Below are 21,576 nucleotides of genomic sequence, written 5' to 3'. Positions count from 1 at the left end.
ACATGTGCTAAAAACATGCTTGCTTTTTGTTTGGAAAAAGCTTCTAAAGAAGACATTTTCATACTTTCTCCAGACAGTTCATTCCACTGTAAAAATGGTCTTGTTCTTGAGCTGTTTTCTTTCTAGATTACATTAAATATTTTCTGTTGTTTTTGCTGAAACCTGTGCAAGTATGTCTTTCCTTTTCTGAATTCTTGGAAAGATCTATTCCCATCTCCATCCATCTTTCCTCTACAAATGCTTAATTCTTTTCAGATCCCAATAGTTTGTTGTTAGTTGATAACCCAGATGGTCTGTCACAGAAAATACAGAAACGCCACATTTATAACTTACTTTCTAAACCAAGCCTCTATTTTTTGTTTAGCTGCTCTTGGATTGTCTATTAGTTAAATATGTAAGTTGCACCCACCCACCAGAATTAGAGACAATACAGATTGTACTATATCCAGCTGATAATGAAAAGTGGCAATGTGATAATCTTGCTTTCCCTCCAAAGCATAATTCTATTTCATTTATGCTACATTAAGCCCTGAAGTTATGAATAGCATACATGGCATTATTAAACATTTGCCTTTATGGGGCTCTATTTTACAAACTCAGTCTTTTCATTACTGAAGTCATATTAATTGGCTTGGAAGAAATTTTTATCCATGAGGTTGTAAGATTTTTCCAGTCTCTGAACTCAGTCCAGAAACAGCAGGGTCTTCCATTAAAAACTTTTCAGTTCAGAAGCAAAAGAATGTGGAACAAGGATTGTTGTTTAGTCGTTAAGTCGTGTCCGACTCTTCGTGACCCCATGAACCATATTGCGCCAGGCCTTCCTGTCCTTCACTGCCTCCCTGAGTTTGCTCAGTTTCATGCTCATTGCTTCAGTGATGCTATCTAACCATCTCGTCCTCTGCCGTCCTCTTCTCCTTTTGCCTTCAATCTTTCCCAGCATCAGGGTCTTCTCCAAAGAGATCTCTCTTCGCATTAGGTGACCAAAGTATCTGAGCTTGAGCTTCATTATCGATCCTTCCAATGAGCAATCAGGGTTGATTTCCTTTAAGATTGACTGGTTTGACCTCCTAGCAGTCCAGGGGACTTTCAAGAGTCTTCTCCAGCACCACAGTTCAAAGGCATCAATTCTTCGGCGCTCAGCCTTTTTTATGGTCCAGCTCTCACAGCCATACATTACTACTGGAAAAACCATAGCTTTGACTATGCGGATCTTTGTCGGCAAGGTGACGTCTCTGCTTTTTAATATGCTATCTAGGCTTGCCATAGCTTTCCTCCCAAGGAGCAAGCGTCTTTTAATTTCATGGCTGCAGTCTCCGTCTGCAGTGATCTTGGAGCCCAAATAAATGAAGTCTGTTACTGCTTCCATTTCTACCCCTTCTATTTGCCAGGAATTGATGGGTCCAGATGCCATGATCTTAGTTTTTTAATGTTGAGTTTCAAGCCAGCTTTTGCACTCTCCTCTTTCACCCTCATCAAGAGGCTCTTTAGTTCTTCTTCACTTTCTGCCATTAGGGTGGTATCGTCCGCATATCTGAGGTTGTTGATGATTCTCCCTGCAATCTTAATTCCGGCTTGTGATTCTTCCAGCCTGGCATTTCTCATGATGTACTCTGCATATAGGTTAAATAAGCAGGGTGACAGTATACAGCCTTGTCGTACACCTTTCCCTATTTTGAACCAATTGGTTGTTCCATGACCGGTTCTAACTGTTGCTTCTTGGCCCGCATACAGATTTCTCAGGAGACAGGTAAGGTGGTCTGGTACTCCCATCTCTTTAAGAATTTGCCACAGTTTGTTGTGATCCACACAATCAAAGGCTTTTGCATAGTCAATGAAGCAGAAGTAGATATTTTTCTGGAACTCTTGTGCTTTCTCCATGATCCAGCGAATGTTGGCGATTTGATCTCTAGTTCCTCTGCCTCTTCGAAACCCAGCTTGTACATCCGGTAGTTCTCGGTTCATGTATTGCTGAAGCCTAGCTTGTAGGATTTTGAGCATAACCTTGCTAGCATGTGAAATGAGTGCAATTGCGCGATAGTTTGAGCATTCTTTGGCATTGCCCTTCTTTGGAATTGGAACATAAACTGACCTTTTCCAATCCCGTGGCCACTGTTGCGTTTTCCAAACTTGCTGGCATATTGAGTGCAGCACTTTAACACCATCATCTTTTAGTATTTTAAATAACTCAGCTGGAATACTGTCATCTCCATTAGCTTTGTTGTTAGCAATGCTTCCTAAGGCCCACTTGACTTCACTCTCTAGGATGTCTGGCTCAAGGTCAGTGATCACACCAGCGTGGACATCAGGGACATTAAGATCTTTCTTGTATAGTTCTTCTGTGTATTCTTGCCACCTCTTCTTAATCTCTTCTGCTTCTGTTAGGTCCCTGCCTTTTTTGTCCTTTATCATGCCCATTTTTGCACTAAACGTTCCTTTCATATCTCCAATTTTCTTGTAGAGATCTCTAGTCTTCCCCATTCTATTGTTTTCCTCAATTTCTTTGCATTGTTCATTTAAGAAGGCCTTCTTATCTCTCCTTGCTATTCTCTGGAAATCTGCATTCAGTTGCTTATATCTTTCCCTTTCACCCTTGCTTTTCGCATTCCTTCTTTCCACAGCTATTTGTAAAGCCTCATCAGACAGCCATTTTGCTTTCTTGCATTTCTTTTTCTTTGGGATGGTTTTAGTTGCTGCCTCCTGTACAATGTTACAGACCTCCGTCCATAGTTCTTCAGGCACTCTGTTTACCAAATCTAATCCTCTAAATCTATTCATCACCTTCACTGTGTACTCACAAGGAATATGATCTAAGTCATACCTGAGTGATCTAGTGGTTTTCCCTACATTCTTCAATTTAAGTCTAAATTTTGCAGTAAGAAGCTCATGATCTGAGCCACAGTCAGCTCCTGGTCTTGTTTTTGCTGTCTTTATAGAGCTTCTCCATCTTTGGCTGCAAAGTATATAATCAATCTGGTTTCGGTATTGACCATCTGGTGATGTCCATGTGTAGAGTCGTCTCTTGTGTTGTTGGAAAAGAGTGTTTGCTATGACTAGCTTGTTCTCTTGACAGAACTCTATTAGCCTTTGCCCTGCTTCATTTTGTACTCCAAGGCCAAACTTGCCTGTTATTCCGATTACTCCTTGACTTCCTACTTTAGCATTCCAATCCCCTATGATGAAAAGGACATCTTTTTTTGGTGCTAGTTCTAGAAGGTGTTGTAGGTCTTCATAGAAGCGGTCAACTTCAGCTTCTTCAGCATCAGTGGTTGGGGCATAGACTTGGATGACTGTGATATTGAATGGTTTGCCTTGGATACGCACTGAGATCATTCTGTCGTTTTTGAGGTTGTACCCCATTACTGCCTTTCCCACTCTCTTATTGACTATGTGTGCAACTCCATTTCTTCTTCTTTTTTTTTTTTTTAATGTTTTTTTTATTTTTACAACAAACACAAAACAAACATGAACAAACAAAAACATAAAAAGGCATAAAAAAGCATCTTCCATTTTATACCGTGTGTCAACCAGTTAAACTCGTTGGTGCCCCTTTCATAATCTTAAATTCTCATATCATCTATTCAAAATATACTTGTATACTTATCAATTAACAATTATTAATCATTCATAGCTAATCTATAAAATCATATATTGCAAAAAATTTTAACTTTCAATAGGATTAGTAATACATCTCCATCTATCTATTATATGTGTATATATATGATAATTAATATCAAATTTCTATTATAAAATTTCCTAATCTATTACATTACTATATTTTCTCATCTAATCATTAATAAAAACAAATCCCGTGTCATATAAAATTGCTTATCTTCTTACTCTAATTTCAAATCTCAATTTAACTCATCTCTGCACATTCCATAATTTTGAATAACTTCCTCCTGCATAAGTACTTTTTAATTTTTCCAATTCTTAAGAATTACAATTCTAACCAATATCAGTTACAGTATCAATTACAATTCTAACCAAGTTACAGTTCTAACCAGATTTCACTACATGTTATACAATTTTTAACTATATATCTCAGATTTATACTTTATTCCAGTGCTTGCATAATTTTGAGTTCACCCTTTTCATTCAATATCCCAAAATATCTGGCTGTTCATTCCTTTTTTCTATATTATTGGATAAGAGAAAGCAATAATAAGTGTCCTTTTGAACATTCTGCTTTTGGAAGCTTCTGTCAGTTCCGTCATTGTTGTATTCCCCTGATTTTCTCTTTAAACATCTGCAATAGTTTCTTTCAATATTGTTTTACTTCTTCTTTTTGTACATTCTCTTAGTACGATTTTCCATTATAATCTTGTATAATCTTTTTCTCACCCTCAGTGCCAAGAACAGATCTGTCTCTCTTCATTTATCAGTTGATTAACCCTTTTAATTCTCAGTTTATAGGCCTCACAATAATTCCGTTTAATGTTTCTGATTTCTTGTACTATTTCTTCCTTTTCCAATGATCCCGTTTTATGTTTAATTAAGTCCATTTTAGCTTTAATATCTTTTTTCTTTTTCTTTTTCTTTTTTTTTTTTTTTGAGAATTTCTGCAGCTCTTCTTCCAATTTTTTATAGTCATCCTCAATAGTTTAAAGATCTTTTTCTGCATTGTGTTTCTCGTATAGTCTATTATCTTGATAAACCTTCATTGAGTCAAAGGATTCTTTATCTTTTTTCTTGCCAAAAATAAGGGAAAAAAAGAAGCAAAAGGAGAGAAAAAAAAAAGAAGGAAAAATAAAAAGAAAAGGAAAAGAAGGAAAAGGCTAAGCCTCTTTAAAAAAAAAATCCATCTGGGGGGGGAATAAAGAGCAAAGCAGAGCTTCTAGCAGAAAAAAGAGCTACTGCCACTAATCAAGGCTCTTGTGACTGGCTCAAACTTTCCATCTTAATATTTTCAAAGTCACTTTCAACTCCACTTTCTTGTTTATAGTTACGGATGGCACCTGTGTAAACATGCACATCCCACTATCTTTTTAGAAAGCACAGGGTCTTTGAGCGTGCGTCACAATGAAAAAAAAAAAAGCACTAAGTCGCGCCTCTAAATGGCAGTGCAACTTTCTTTCATTTACTTTCTCTTAACTCCACTTTCCCCATTTCAAAGTCAAAAAGATATAAATTTCTTATAACAATAAAGAAATCTTAGTAAAAAAAAGGCTTAAAATAAAGAGTTATTGAGTATTAAAAAGAGAAAGCCAATCCAGTTAAAAATATATTTTTTTAAAAGAAAAACATCTTGTCAATTCCACTAAAAAGGGAAAGTTGAAAAGAAAAATTTTCTCCCCCATCTTTTTTTTAATAGGGTTCAATCTCGCCGCTTAATCCACTTTTCTTCACTTTTAAAAATCTCTTTAAGTTACTTAAGGTGTTCTCTAAGAATAGTTGAATAGTAAAAGTCCATCTCACCCAGTTGACACCCTTCTCTTCCATCTTCCTTTGGAGCTGTCCCGGCTTTCGCAGCCATTTTTGGCTGCCTCTCCTCCGCCGGCTTCAAGAGCTTCTCCCCGGATCGATCTGGGACTTGCGGCGTCCCTGAGATCCGCGGGACGCGCCCTTTGCGTTCGCCATCTCTACGGGACGGCTTAGGTCCATCGGGACCGTCTGGGAGAGGAGATATCGGCTGCCATCCTGGGAGCCCAGGATCGCCCGCCGTATCGCCGCGACGCCAGCTCCGCCCTCCTCTGCAACTCCATTTCTTCTAAGGGTTTCTTGCCCACAGTAGTAGATATAATGGTCACCCGAATTAAATTCACCCGTTCCCGTCCATTTCAGTTCGCTGATTCCCAAGATGTCGATGTTCAATCTTGTCATCTCATGTTTGACCACATCCAGCTTGCCTTGGTTCATAGATCTTACATTCCAGGTACCTATACAATATTGTTCTTTACAGCATCGGACCTTCTTTTCGCTTCCAGATACATCCACAGCTGAACGTCCTTTCAGCTTTGGCCCAGCCGCTTCACTCTTTCTGGAGCTACTTGGAATTGCCCTCCGCTCTTCCCCAGTAGCATATTGGACACCTTCCGACCTGAGGGGCTCATCTTCCGGCGTCATATCTTTTAGCCTTTTAACATTGTACATGGGGTTTTCTTGGCAAGGATACTGGAGTGGGTTGCCATTGCCTTCTCCAGTGGACCACATTTTGTCAGAACTCTCTGTCATGACCTGTCCGTCTTGGGTGGCCCTGCACGGTATAGCTCATGGCTTCACTGAGTTACGCAAGCCCCTTCGCCACGACAAGGCAGTGATCCATGAAGGAGGGAACAAGGAGGGAACAAGGATACTAGAGGTATTTAACAATTCAGATTCAATCTCCAAAATGTATTTCAGGGTGTGTGAGAGTGCAAACGTAGCACCTGTCTCCAATATTTTAAAAGAACTGGATCCTTCCCCAGAATTGCATGAGTGCTGTCCATAGCTATTGTATAATTCCAGCAGAGTATAGCTGTTTTATAGGATTGCAAACAAGTGCTATGTTTGCTCTCCTTCGCACTTCAAAGCACCTTTTGGAGATCAGATCTGAAGCACAATCCTAAGGAAGCCCATAGACAATAAGAATATTGAAGTTGATGCACCACCATAATTCCCAATGGCTGTGTTCTCATATGTGCATATCTGGTCATTCAATTAACCTATTTTGTAAGTTCACCCAATACACTGGATCCTAAACTAATCAAATAAGATGAGCTTGAACCACATGCTACCCTACATTAGCCCCCCCCAAAAAAAACTTCTCACCAAGCTTGAAGCTAACGACGTTTAGCATGTTGTACAAACGCAGCTGCTAAGTCCCTCTCTAACTGGTGGAGAGTGTGAGGCAAAAGCAGTCACTGTGTGTGACCTGATGCATCCCTTTCCTTTTAGAAGGAAATTTGTGGGAACGTATGTCAGGACAATTAGATAAGTTTTATCTTGCTTTTCTCTTGCCAGACAATAAGCTTAATGTTACATATAATGTAGCTCAATTTTATATTGCAGCTATTAAACAAATTGCTACAGAATTAGATCTGTGTCATGAAGAATAAATATTATGCCCAGAGTGAGTTATGTTACATGCTACTTCATTAGAATTTTATATATGCTTTTAAAATCTGTTTTTGTTATGCTACATTATTGTAATGTAAATCAGAGTAAACTCCCAGAATTCTCTGCAAATGACCATTCTAGTTTGGAATCTTATGATCTGGTCTATGTGTCTGCAGGGCATCTAGGTTGGGGAAGGCCAGAATAAAGGTATTTCCTCCTGTTTCTTCAAACTGATTCAAAGTCTCAAACACAAAAAGAAATAAAGGCAAAAAGAGGAAGGGAAAAGAAAGAGAAACACTGTGGAGGAAGCATACTTCAAACTTCTTACCTTTTTCTTACTGCAATAGATCTGCCATTTCTTTTCTGCTGGTAGGGCAAACATGGCTTCTCTATGCTTATCTGTAAGGTCAAGTTCATCCTAGTAAGAAAAAAAAAAGGGGTGGGTAGGGGTGGGGAGAGAGATAAAGATTTATTATCAAAAAATAAACAATGATATTCATTGGTATTTTAGCTAAAGGAGAGGACCCCTCCCTTCTTCATAGACAGGCTTCATTTTTTCCCCTTAGCTCAATAATCATTCATACTATTTATGATCTTGTTGACTTTATTGCAACAACTGATTTAAGAGTCTGGATTCTAATGAGCTTCCTGTGAAACAGTCTCCCATAACCTGATCCTGGAACAACTCCTGCATCTTAGATTGGTGATCAGTCATATGTCAAAATCAACAACATATTTAAGACTTTAGTGCAGTATTTCTCAACCTTGGCAACTCTAAGATGCGTGGACTTCAACTCCATGGCTGGTTGGGGAATTCTGGGAGTTGAAGTCCACACATCTTAGCGTTGCCAAGGTTGAGAAATGCTGCTTTAGTGCCTCATGATAAATTTTGGCCCTTTTAAATGTTTTAATTTTCATTTAATTTTGGTAGCATTTAAGGATGCAACTGATGGCCTGGCACCCACAAATTTCTTGTGGCTGAACCAACTGCAGTTTTCTGCTCTTATTTATTTACTTAATTGTTGATGTCCTGTTTTTTAATCAAAGTTCTCAAAGTTCATAAATCAATATGTTCATTTTGCTATTGTATCTTCACACGCTATGCAGAAACAATGACTCTAAATTTACAGCCAGGCTGTGAAAGGCTTCAGCTGAGCTAATGTCCTCAGTCACATTCCAGTTATTTATCAAAGGCCTCGCTGCATTTATAAACCAAAATATTCCAGTAGCTTTGGGGCAGGAGGCGCCAACAAAGTACTGTAGCTTAGGATAGTGTTACTATACCCTGAATTAATGTACAGTATCACCATAAGCCAGAATTCCCAAGAATTTTATCTTAGTATGAAGGAGTTAATATGCTAATGCATGTTTTTTGGTTGTTGCTGCTTGGTTCCTCTTAAAATCATAGAAGTCCTGTCTGTGGTTTGCTTAGTGTTGTAAAGAAATCAGAAACTGGGGTTTGTTTCTCTCCCAATAAGCCAAAGTCATAAGCCCAGAATATACCCTCTTATAATCCTCACATACACTGTACTATGCCTTGTGTTTGAAGACAGGAACAAGTCAAGAGTTCTCCCATTCAGACACAATACTAAAGAAAGCATAAATACAGAGGGAGAAGCCAAGGTGAACGATCAAGCAATTAGCATTAGCAGGTCTCCTTTTTCAGAATAAGTCAGTATACTTGTCAGTCTACTTGGCAGCTCTAGCTGATAGTCATATGCAGATTTATCTATTTTACATCTATAGACCATTAAAGTCTGATTTGACTCTTGGCACCAAAATATCTCAAAAATTAAAAGAATATAATAACTCTAGGCATCATCAAATTAATAATAGATGGACGCCCATAATTATCTTAAGGTCTAAGAGCCTGATGAAACAGGTTGGTTTTAAGGCCTTCCTAAATCAGGAGAGGGTAGAAACCAATCATCTCTTCTGGGCCACCATGTTCCACAATGTGGGGGCTACTATTGAGAAGGCCAGCCTCCTAGTCCAGGTCCCCTTCATTATATGCAGTGAAAAGTATGGATTGTGAGCTATTTGTATTGTGTTCCTCAGAACACTTAAATATAGTAACAAGGATTCATCTGGCTCTTGAGAAACCACTATTGTTACAGTCTTTTAACATAAAGCAGAGGTTCCCAAACTCTTCAGCTCATCGACCCCTTCATGAAGTTTCAGACTGTTCACTGACCCCCAATCATTTATTACATGAAAATAATTTAATAAATGATACTTTAATAGTACTATGAATAACAACAACAACAACGACCCCTTGAATAGTCCCACTGACCCTTGGGGGTTGACACTGACCACTTTGATGAACCCTGATATAAAGCAATCCCTCTATGAAGGAAGCAAGGAAAATGCATTGCTTCTTTACTTTTTAAAAAGCACAAGAAAGTGGTGCTTTTGGCACAGATCAGAAGTGTCAAACAAGGGAACACTTTCTTTTTAACCCAACACCTTATGAAATAATTAAGCTGACCATGCAAGATGTTGCATAGCCAGAAATTTTACATACAAAATTGAGCTTCCTGGACTAATGCACTAGTTTTGATACAGTAGATGACATGCATAGAGCAGGGTTTCTCAACATTGGCAGCTTTAAGATGTATGGGCTTCAACTCGCAGAGGAATTCTGGGAATTGAAGTCCTCACATCTCAAAGTTGCCCAGACTGAGAAACACAGGCATAGGGTAGAAAACTGTCATAGGCAGGAATTTCAAGTTGTTGACAAACACCTGGTGTCCACATGAACTGCCTGCAAGGAAAACAAAAATGCCAGCCACATCCTGTCCTCCCAGCTTCTTAAAATAAGGGTGAATTGGATGTTTTAGTAAAGAAAGCATACAGTAATAGAGCTTTGTATTTATTCATCATCGTGATTTGAAATTCTGTGGCTCAACCCCTAAAGCAGTCAGCATACAAACTCCATACATGCAGCTTCAATTAACAATCACGAAGCAGACTAATTAGTGAGCAGAAGATGCCAATGGGCACCAGTTTTGTAGGATATTTGCAATTTGTTCTTTAGACATGATTGGAGATTGGGTAAAAGAAAGAAATTACGAACACACACACACACACTGTTGGCTGACCTGTTATGTGAGTGAGCTCAGAAGTAAATCAAATACCCTCTTAATTATTCTAGCAAAATGTTAACATTTCTAAATTAATCTTGCAATTGTATCAATTATTTCAGAAGAGGCTTTTTCAGACTATGCAAGTAATTTTAATCTTTTGCAGCCCTGGAGGAACTGTGGTTGCCATTTGGAAAAGTAAAGCAAAAAAAGAATACAATACTATCCCAGGTTGGTGGCTGCATTCAGTCTACACATAATTGACATATCTTGTCCCTACATATATAGACTGTAACACCCCTACTCGCCAATCTTTCCACTATGAAGAACTGGGTATGTTTTAAGCATGGACTATTAGATCTTCCTGCCATACCTTTAGCCCTAGAAGTCAGGAAATTATTAACTTTCAAGGTTCAGGAAATTCACTTCCACATTTAATTTTTCAGCTTACACTGGAACAAACTCAAGAAGTTTTAGGCATTAGCTCTAGAATTCCTTGGCTGCCTAAGCAAACACAGACAAGTTCTTCACTTCTTACAAAGCTGCCCAGAATCAGGAGGGAAAAAAAATGAATTTGTGCAGAACAGCATAAAGGTAAAGAAAAATAAAATAAATTAGATGGAAGAATAAGAGGATTTGGTTCTTTTTTTAATGCATCCTACAGGATCATCTGAGAAGCCAACAAAATTTCCTGGCTTTACTTTGTAGAAAGGGAGGAAGATGAACTAACATAGCAACAATGCAACCATAAAACAAACTAGAGCACACAAAGGGGAATAAATATTTCCACAAATCTCAAGATTTCTGACCCAGCCTTGCATTATATGATTATGACTCAAATGTGAAAAACACCTTATTCTAGCAATATAGTTGTTGACCTGCACTGACTAACTTGCTTTCCTATGGAAGAGTAGAATTGCTTTTCTGCTTACTGATACTGATATTATCTCTATCCAGTAATTTGTAATACAGAAATCAAAAAGAGAATGGGTAAGAGAAGGATGCATTGTTAACTGAATTAGTCTGAATTACTTTGGGGGACTGGGTGTCATTTTTCTTCCTTGTTTTCCAAGGTCATAAGTTCTCAAGGAATGCATATTCATTATAATAAACATTTTAATTATTTGTAACCTTTCTTAAAATGTAACTTATTGTATTAAATATGGACATTAAATGTGCTATTCAGTGAGTGGCTATTCAGTGGAGAAGCCAGCTTCTGTTTGACCACTCCTAGGTAAGTGAGCATCTATTGGAAGCAGGCTTGCTCACAGCATCGTTGTTCAAGTGACTTCAGTGTCAGAATGTTTGTATCACCAGATTATTTTTGTAACTCCAGTTTATATTAGGCAATGAATCCTTCTTTGCTCTTTCCTTGCTGCAAAATAAAAAGTGTCTCCTCTATGGAATGTAATTAATATTAATTTAATCCATTTACTATCATTCAACAATAAATTATTTTGCACTAGCAATTTTAGTAGGATTGTGTGTTTTACAAACAATACTGGTCTGCAGTAATAGTCTAGTCAATTATAGCTAAATTATAAATTTAAAACATGCTCTGTTTGATCAAAGGGGATCCTGTAGACTGAAGAGCACACAGGCAGGTAGATAAGAGGGCAGAGACCAGCTCTTTCAGTGTTAAATCTAAACAACCAAATGATTTTGCCTTCACTTTATTTCCAGAATTATGAAGAACATCATGAAAGTTTCCCTCTAGCAATAAGAAAGAATCCTATGGACACTGAAACTGATGGTCTTTTCTCAGTGAAATGATTCTAAAGTCTGAGTTTTCTGTATATTGACGAGTTACAAGCTGTTTTGATTCCTGATCCTAATCTGGGTATAAAGAAATTCTCTATTCCAAATGTATAAAAAGGAACATATTTAAGCAATATATATTTCTGGAATATTCTTTTATTTATTCATTAAAATGTATGTTCTACAACCTAATAAAAAGGCATTTTCAAAAGTAGCTACAAAAGTATGTGTGTGTGTATATATACACACACACACACACACACACATACTTTTGTAGCTACTTTTGAAAATGCCTTTTTATTAGGTTGTAGAACATACATTTTAATGAATATATATATATATTCATATATATATCAATGCTCCAATGAAACATCATATGGAATGTAATTTTTTTTTAAATGTAAATTGTGGATCAATCAACTGACTGAAGCTGTAGTAAGCCATAATAAGAGGCTACATTTGTCCACAAGTTGTCCTAGAAGGCTTATAGGACACATTACCCAGAAAGCTAAGTAAGTATTTTATTATTTCTCTCCAACAAGAACAGAACTGCAAACGGGATCCCTAGACTCCATTGAAAATAACTAAGTCCACTGGCACCCAGCTTTTATGTAGCTATCAAATGACAAAATTTTCCACTTATTGATAGACTGTTCGTTCAAAGAGGACAAGATGAAGCTCTCTATCATACAACCTAGGTCTACAGTACCACAAGATATTGTAGTAGCCACCAGCTAAGATAATGAAGGAAAAAAAAGTAAACCAAGTCATGGATGATAGAATTGCTAATGGTTTTGGGCAGCATGGCTAAAGGGAACATCCAAGTTGAGAATCAATATATTTTTAAATATTAGATGAGATAGCTATTATTATTATCATCATCACTCTATATTATTGGCAATAGGATGGTGGACTAGAGATAAAACCTTTGGTCTGATGCAGCAGCCTACTGGATTGCATTATGTATTTCTGCCCTGTGCTAATCTATATTGAATATTTAATTGTGCAGAGTGCTGAATGAGAGTGAGACAGGGAATGGGGCAGTCCCCATAATTCTTCAAACCCAATGTCACCTACTTCCATTTCTTTGAACAGAAAGCTTAAAAAGGAAACAGCCATTTCTCTGAGCTGGAAAATATAATCCACATCCTATGAGAAAGTTCAGTTACCCATAGAATTTCATCCTTTTTAGCATTAGTTGATACAACCTCTCACATAAATGCTTTGTCTAACATTTCCAGCTCCTCTATGAGAAGACAAAGAAGGGGGGGGGCAGTGAAAAAACAAGTTTCCTGGAACATCTGTAGCACATCTCCATCAGTGACAGTGGGGGAGAGGAAGAAGTTGCCTCTTGACTTTGGGAGGCAAAAAGAATTGGATTGAAGAATTGTCTTCGAGATTCAAGATCTGCACGAGAGACCATTGCAATATGGCAACGAGAGCAGTGAAAGCGGATGTTGGTGTAACTGCAGGCTCTGTTTGGATGTTGTTTGGATGCTGTTTGGATGCCTTGTAAAGTTGTGAAGACATGGTGTCTGGTTGGAGGTATCAGAATTGGGACCTACCTGACTCTCTTTTGGACTGCCTCAAAGTCGATCTGGAGCATGTGTATTGGACTTCACCTTGGGCAGCTGATTCTGAAGGGGTGGAGCAGCGTGTTTCCCTGGTTCCTGTGGACTTACAACTACAGTGGGAACTTTGTGGGGGCCACTCTCAGGGAACAGGGGCACAGTACCTTGAACCAATCTTATGTTCTGGCGCCCAGACCTCAATCCCAGGTCCTGGTCAGCCGGCCTTCGGAGGCCCTGGCTTTTGGCTGCTGCTACTGAACGCCAGGTCAGCCTGTAATAAAACTTCCCTCATCTGTCATTTAATCACAGATGAGAGGTCTGACCTGGCATGTATTACCAAGACCTGGCTGGGTCCGGCGGGGAGGGTTCCCCTCTCAGAAATGTGTCCAGCTGGTTTTAGGGTGTGGCATCAGCTGACACTCTAGGGCAGGGGTGGGGGTGTAGCAGTTGTCATTCAGGAATCTCTTATGGCTTTCAGGGGCCCTGCTCAACAAGTTGCTGGATATGAGACTCTGTTCCTTAAGTTGGGTTCTAGGGATCAGTTGGGACTGTTGCTGCTGTACCAGCCTCCATGCTGCACAGCAACCTCCCTGTCTGAGCTCCTTGATGCTGTCTGAGGGTTGGCAGTGGAATTTCCCAGGCTTATGGTCCTGGGAGCTTTCAATCTGCCTTCCCTGGGAGCAGGGTCTGAGGTGGCTCAGGAGTTCATGGTCACCATGACACCCATGGGCCTATCCCAGGTCATCCAGGACCTGATGAGGGACAGTGGTCACAAACCTGATCTGGTTTTTTTGTTGGAGCAGTGGCAAAATGATCTGGGATTGAGGGGAGCCCCCTGTGGCTCCTCCGTCATGATCAGATTATACCCTGGTAATCATGGGATTCTCTGGTGCTGCCCCGTGCTGCAGGGAGGCTGGACTTATTAGATTGGTCTGCCCTTGGTGATTGATGGACCTGCAAGGGTTCCAGAGGGAGCTGGGGGTTATTCCTAACAGTCTGCTGCATGGTCTGGCAGAGACCTTAGTTGCCACTTGGAACAAGCTGTAGCCTTGGATTGGATTGTGCCCATGTGACCTCTCTCTTCCTGTGGATCCTGGTGTCCTCCATGGTTTATGGAGGAGCTGAGGGAGATGAAATGGGAGAAGAGACATCTAGAGTGCCACTGGAGTTCAACAAAAGATTAACGTGACTGAACATGAGTGAGAGCTGCTATTAAGGCCTAACTTGTGGCAGTAAGGGTGGTGAAGCATCAATACTTCTCTGCTCTTACTGTGTCCACAGATTACCACCCATTGGCCTTGTTCCAGGTTACCTGAGCCCTTTTGGGCCGGGGGGACCTGGAGATTCACCTACAAGGCCATGCAGAGGAATTTTCAGAGCATCTGTCAGACAAAACTGCTTGGATTCGTTCCCAGTTAGACTCCATCATTGGTGCAGCTCCTGTGGAGATGCCTGGAGCTCAGTCTTGTCCTGTTACCTGGGAATGGTTTGAGCCTGTTGGGCCTGAGGAAAGGGACAGGGTCCTTATGACTTTGAGCTCAGCCACCTGCTCTTTAGTCCCACATCCCTCCTGGTTGGCCAAGGCTGCCTAGGGGTGGGTTCTAGCAGTGGTAAATTTATCCTTGAGAAAGGGGGTTGTCCCTTTGCTGCTTAAGCTAAAGCTGATTTTATGTTTTTTTTTTTAAGTTTTGCCCATCCCTCTTTACCTCTGTATTTTTCCCCAGAAGTTAATTACATTCTTTGAGGCACCCAATGCTGCTGATGCAAGTAAAGCTGGCAGATAATCAAAATCAGTTTGTGAAGTGGCAGAAACCACCCACTTCTTAAAGATACAATAAGAACTTCTCCCTTAGTGATGCTAGTTGAATGACCACAGCACAGAAAACTTTGTGTGGCAGGTCCTTACAAGTTTAGGCAAAGTTGAAATATATAAAAAGATTGCACATTAATTCCATAATTTATGTACCTTCTTCCCACACCAATAAACATTGTGCAAATACAGCATAGACAACAGAACCAACCTCAAATGGCTTTTACATGACCACACTAGAGAGGTGAATCTCTTGTTCCAAGTAAGCAACATAAATAAGTGCAGTGTAAACTATAGGCTAGGAGTGCCTTGTACGTTTCACAAACTGGTGGGGAAAACCAGACAGACAGAAAAAAATAATTGGTTGTGGCTGAGTTTGTACAAAGTTATTTGTCTAGTCACCTGTGGCAAACAGGAATCATCTCCAGATGATAGGGCTAGGAAGCTTTCATGAGACAGAAGAGAACAGGCTCTTATATCTGCAAGTCATCAATATACAAGAAGTAATTAACTGACATGTGCAGACATGTAGGCTAGTTTCAAAAAATAAAGTGAAAGCAAGTACATGGGATACCAAGAGCTACAAGAGTCCAGATCCTTAAGGAGCATTGCTTCTGAAGACAGGGAAGCATATCATAACTTTGGTACATCTCACCTGAGTTAAAAGTTACTTGGGATCGCTATCCTATACAGGATGAAAGCTATTCAAGAAGACAGGCAGAAGATTGATGTAATCAGGCACCAAACAAGTTCAAACAGCATAATAAACCATAATATGGGCTCCTTAGGAATTGCTTAGTATATTGTGTGAATCCAGCCAATTATGGCTTATCCAGTGAAACACAAACAAACCACAATATAAAGGGATGTATTAATTCAGTTAGTTAGGAAACATTGAGAAAATTAGGAATATTTAGTTGATAACAAATATCAAAAATCAAAATTAAGAGATTACCACCAAAGGACAACTGGGTTATATCCATTCAGATTATACCCCTCTTCAAAGGAACTCAAAGGCATATAGTATAGGGTTTCCTTTTATCCCCACAACCAGCTTGTAAGGTAGGCTGGACTGAAGAATACTGTCCCAAACAGAATTTTATGGCTGAACTGGGATCTGAAGCAGGATCTTACCCATCCACATCAAAAAAATCGAATATTTGGCTAACTGGGAAAATGCAGTGCAAATAAGCCCTTGTAATGTGAAAGATTTTTAATTTCACACTTTAAATCAGTTTGAAGTGTATTTGTCCTCACTCCCCCCGCCCCCCGAATGTATTGGTCTTAGAAAAATGGGTGCCTCAATTGTGTCTGAAAAGATTGAAAGAAGTTAAAACATTTGTTGGTTCAATTTATATCCTGCCTTTTCTGTAGGAGGTTGAGACAGCTTAAATGGGGATTTCTCTTCATTCTACAAGGGGGAGAAAGGTTGAGCCAAGAAACAGTGATTGGGCCCCAAATCACCCAAAGCGTTTTTGTGGTGAAAGGCGGTCTTGAATCTGAATCTATTCCAGGATCTACTCCAACACATTAATTGCTATACCACACTGACATAAAAGCAAATTTTGAATTGCATTATATCAAATTATTATGAGCACTTGTCTGGTTTACACATTACATTACATACAATCTGATTTGTTTGATTTAGCATGCTGTATAAAATCATCAGTTATGGTTTATAAGCCATGATTTATGGCTTAGCTTTTATTTATGTATGTATTTATTTATAAATGACTTATTTGGCCGCCCATCTCACAACAGTGACTCTGGGTGGCATACAAGCCAGCCACTTGTGGTTTATTTGGTAAACCTTGGCTAAAATTTTCAGGTATTTCTAGGCTAAATATCAGGCTGGTGACATTGGGACTTATCCTGGGATTTTCAGCAATAAAGCAGGTGCTGTTCCAGTAAACTGCAATTCTACCTGATGAAATTGCATAAAAACCCACTAATATTCCTCTAAAAATTTGCTACAAAAATCTTTCTTTATTAACACTTTTCTTTGCATTTTTAAAAATTAATTTTGTCACTAGCAAATAAAGAAGATGTTAACTGAATTTTTCTTGATTTCTGTTAGGTTCATTTGAGAACATGGCACAGCATTTAAAGCACTTTTAAAAAGGCTTCAATACCCAGTGCAATAGCCCCAAGGTGCCTTATCAATTTAACAATTTGGAGGATAAAATGAAACCTATTATCTCATGTAGTGTTTAATTTATGAGAAGATAGAGTTGCAGTAAACACAGCTGACATCACTTGAAGTTTTTTTGGTGGGGAAAAAACAGGGCTAAGTGCTTGTACACCATCACCATCTAAAAGGCTAAGAAATTATGGAGACAAACATTACATCTGCATCAATAAAAACAGAACGTCTAGCATCAAAATGATTACTGCTGCTTGGCTATTCCAACTCAGCATTTCCTTTTGTTTCTCAATAGCAGTTTAGATACTTTCTCAACACAACCTTGTTAGAAATGGTTTACTATATAAAATAATTTGGAACAGGAGAGGCAATGAAGCATAAATATGCAATTGTATGTAATGATTATCTTTAATATTTACCTTTCCTAAATTCAGCCACATAGAAATACCAGGAATTGAATTTAGAAAAGATAAAGATTAAAGATAAAAGTTACATAAAATGGTCATTTAGCAACACCTGGAGAGCTACAGGTCCCCCATCCCAGGCTTGTGAGCCAGATGGCCCAGCGATATGACCAAGCACCAAGGGAAAGCATTGAAGACTCAACTTTTATGGAGGCCCTCTGATGGATTTAAACAGTGAATTTTAGGAGCATGACTGTATAATTATTGTGAGATGGTTTACAACTAATTAGCATTTACTAATTTAATTATACCTTCAGAACATTTCAGTTCTTGTTATTTTGTTTACAGTGGATGTTTTAATGTTTATTGTTTACCATGCAGGATGTTACTGTTTAATACTTTTACCATGGAGGGTTTCATTTCATTGTTTATATTGTTTTGCTGCACCACGGTCATTTGTATTTAAATTCAGATAACAGCAATAACAATAACTTTGCAAACGTAACACGGGATTTGTGCCAACAAGTTTTGCACCTGTTTTTTCACATCTTTGTCCTTGAGCTCTGAATGTTTCAACCCATGCATTTCCCATTGTCCAAGCATCACCTCCTCCACTGGAAACCTGCTACCCCGATGAAGCCTGAAGACGAGGATGGGAATTTTGTGATGTAGAACTCTGGCAGCAGAGAAATAAACTGTAACAGAGTAGACTCTCTGCTTTGGGCGTCTTCTCCTCCCATGTTGCTCTACTGTTTGTGGAGTTCAGCTTGGATGGAATGGAGGAAACTCGGCTGAGTTCACCCCCTCCCCAATCATGCTATAGGCAAGATGCTGTTTGCATGTCCAAATAGGGCTAAAAAGAAGTTAACTGGGCTAGAAGTAAATTCTGCTCCCTGTTTCAATGGACAAATGAGTCAGGGCCATCATGCAAAAGCTACAGCCCAATGGGGTGACAATGCAAGCAAATGGGGAGGGGGAAATGAGGGAGAAGGGCAAAGGAAGTCTTTCAAACCCTAGTCTACCGAGCACTGCAGAATTCACTTGGCAACTGCCCAGAGATCAGACACTTTTGCTCAGGTCATGGCTTTGCCTCCCACACTCCCCCTTCATCTCCAATTCTGCCTTTAAATCTGGCAATGTCATTAATCGGAGAGGAGATGCTGGGAGTCAACAGGGCGGGCCCCATGCCAAACCAGGAAAAGGTTGCAAGTTGCCCAGGCAACCCAGGCCATATGGAGCAGCTGGGAAGTGCAACAAAGGCCGAGCCAAGCCTGGCTGCCTTTTGTGAAAGACTCTTCCCCCAAGAGCAGACCAAATCCTGACAGACGGCAGGGATGAGGCGGCCTCCCTCTTGGAGGAAGTCTGGGCTCTACAAGTGCCAGAAATGGCATAATGGCCAGTCGTGGCAGCCATTCAGCGAGGGACTTGGTACAAGAAGAACATTACCTTGCCTGTAAAAGTACAGCTCTTATTTACATGCTTGGACTTGACTCGCTTTGGCAATTCTGCAGGGGGAACTAAGACAGGGCAGCTGCTGGCTCTGAGAGCCAGAGAGGTTAATAAGCAGCGGGTGGGAGCTGCAATTCTGCACCCCGGCCAGGGATGCATCACTATCAAATGAGTGGGGAAAGTGGAGCTCTTGAATATCTGTCTTGGAGATGCTATTTCTCCATTGTTTAAGGTGGACCTTAACTTGTACATCCATTAGAGTATAGGAGATTAAGCCAAGTCTTTTATGGCTACTTCTGCGGTGTGATATGTACAGTCCTGATGTTTTGATTTCCTGGGTTTTTGAAATAGAACTGGAAATCAGAAAGATTCTATGCTTTCGCCTTAAACCACGTTTTTTGATAATTGGATTTGCATGCCTTTTATTAAGGCTCTATTTTATGAATAAATTGTACAAGAAGATCTGAAAATCAATGTAAATTGAGAGCTTCTTTTTGCCTGTTAAAGCTTCTACCTGACCGTCCTTCAGATTCACAAAGTCAAAATGATCTCTGGCAGGATAAAGTGATACCATGGAGCAAACAGTGGTAATAACCTCTATCTGCTATTATCTCCAGTATGTTTTTCCTGTTGACAGACACCAAAGATACCTTACAGTACAATACACTTTAGGTTTTACATTTTAGGTCACAGGGATTTCACACAATTTGTAACTCTGAAGACTTCATGGCATTCATTTCCTTTTGAAACCATCTTAGTACATTAAGAAAGAAAACATTTTGTTACAGTGATTACAGTAGTCTTCTCCCTCCCCAAAAGTTCCCAGATGTATTAGAGTAAACATTCCCTGGTCCCCAGAAATGATGCTGTGGGGACCACTGTGGTTAAACTAATGATGGTTTACATAATATCCTCCTGAGGGGCTTATTAAATATCAAATTATGATAAAAAATAAGTAAATAAAATTGTGTTACACTAATTTACATAGAAAGAACAAAAAATACTATAAAATTCAAATTTTAGAGGAGTCTTCACAGGCTTCCCAAACTGTTACCAGATACCAAGAGTGTGGCTTAAATTTTAGACTGCTTCCTTAACACTATCACAGTCCTCTTCCTTTTATTCAGAAGAAAAGCTTATACAGGTCAAGTGCCAATAACAAGCTTAAATAATTCAGTTAAAGGCCTAGTGGGCAAATTCACACAAATTGCAGGGTGGGTGGGCATTGTGGCTTTACCTATTGTGCACGCCTTGCCTATTTGGTTAGGTTTTAGCATACAATGCAAACTTAGACAGTGGGTTAATTGGTAACCAAATTAAAGACATAATGTGAATATAGTTACAATGGCATTTGAGATATTACTTTGGAACCTAAGTAACAGTGACAATATTATAATGTCATATTGGACTCCCAAGAGCCAACATCTTATTCCAATAATGATATTTTATATTTATTCCAAAGATAAGCATCAATGAATTCAAAATGGTTTGTGCAATCCAATGTGCAATCAAATATATCGAGGACATACAAAATCTCCTATTATATTTGTGATGCCCCCACTTCACCACCCTGTCCAGAGTCCATGCTTTAGTGTAATTCAGATCTGAAGGCAGATGCAGCATTAGCTTTGCAAAAATTAAGCAGATGGGCTCTAGTCTGTGCTGGGTGGGATTGCTTATCAATTCTACACATACCAACCCTGAATCTCACCATAAATAGAAGGTTGGATGTAAGCAACAACAGGAACCTTTTCTCAAACTGAAGTCCCACTATGATCAATAACATTTGGTTACCCATCCATTTAAGGAATATCAATTCCTTATTTGTACTGAATCCATTAAATATTTAGGTATTAAATGTGCATTAGGTATGTGCATACCAAAAGATATAACTCAGTAATATGTAATATAAATAAAATATATAAAGAGGTTTCTTCAGATATGGAGAGATGGGAGTCATTAAACCTCACCTTTGGGGAAAGGTGAACGCTCTCAAAATGAATATTATTCCCAGATTAATTTATATTCTAAGAGGAATTCCAGTTCATATATCTCGGAAGTATTTTTAGAAAATAAATTCTTTGTTTAGAAACAAATTATGGGGTTCTTTGATTCCGAGAATATCCCTACAGAAAATGCAATTACCAATGAATGAGGAAGGATTTGGCTTTCCAAATCTGGAGCTATATCATCAAGCTTACCTATTGTCAAGTATTGGAAGCCAACAATTGGTATTAATTTTCCAATTTGGGCAACTTTGGAATATACATATATAGCATCTTTGTTTGGATGGACAGTATTAGGATCTAAATATACTAGAACT

General features: G+C 39.1%; 1 protein-coding gene across 3 annotated transcripts in view; it reads right to left on the bottom strand.

The window, feature by feature from the left end:
• DAAM1 (dishevelled associated activator of morphogenesis 1) overlaps nt 1–21,576 on the bottom strand; it is a 165,160-nt gene that overhangs the window by 76,609 nt on the left and 66,975 nt on the right. For all 3 annotated transcript variants that reach the window (XM_088149709.1, XM_088149711.1, XM_088149710.1), the window contains exon 3: nt 7,364–7,453. In XM_088149709.1, coding sequence (XP_088005835.1) covers nt 7,364–7,453 — 90 coding nt within the window. The remainder of the gene's footprint in view (nt 1–7,363; nt 7,454–21,576) is intronic.

The sequence above is a fragment of the Python bivittatus genome, unplaced genomic scaffold (genome assembly GCF_059951505.1).
Source record: "Python bivittatus isolate LINGU-HERP-01145 unplaced genomic scaffold, Pbiv_v1 ctg000580_np1212, whole genome shotgun sequence".
Taxonomy (NCBI): domain Eukaryota; kingdom Metazoa; phylum Chordata; class Lepidosauria; order Squamata; family Pythonidae; genus Python; species Python bivittatus.
The sequence above is the reverse complement of the archived record's forward strand: the minus strand, read 5'-3'. Positions and strand labels throughout refer to the sequence as shown.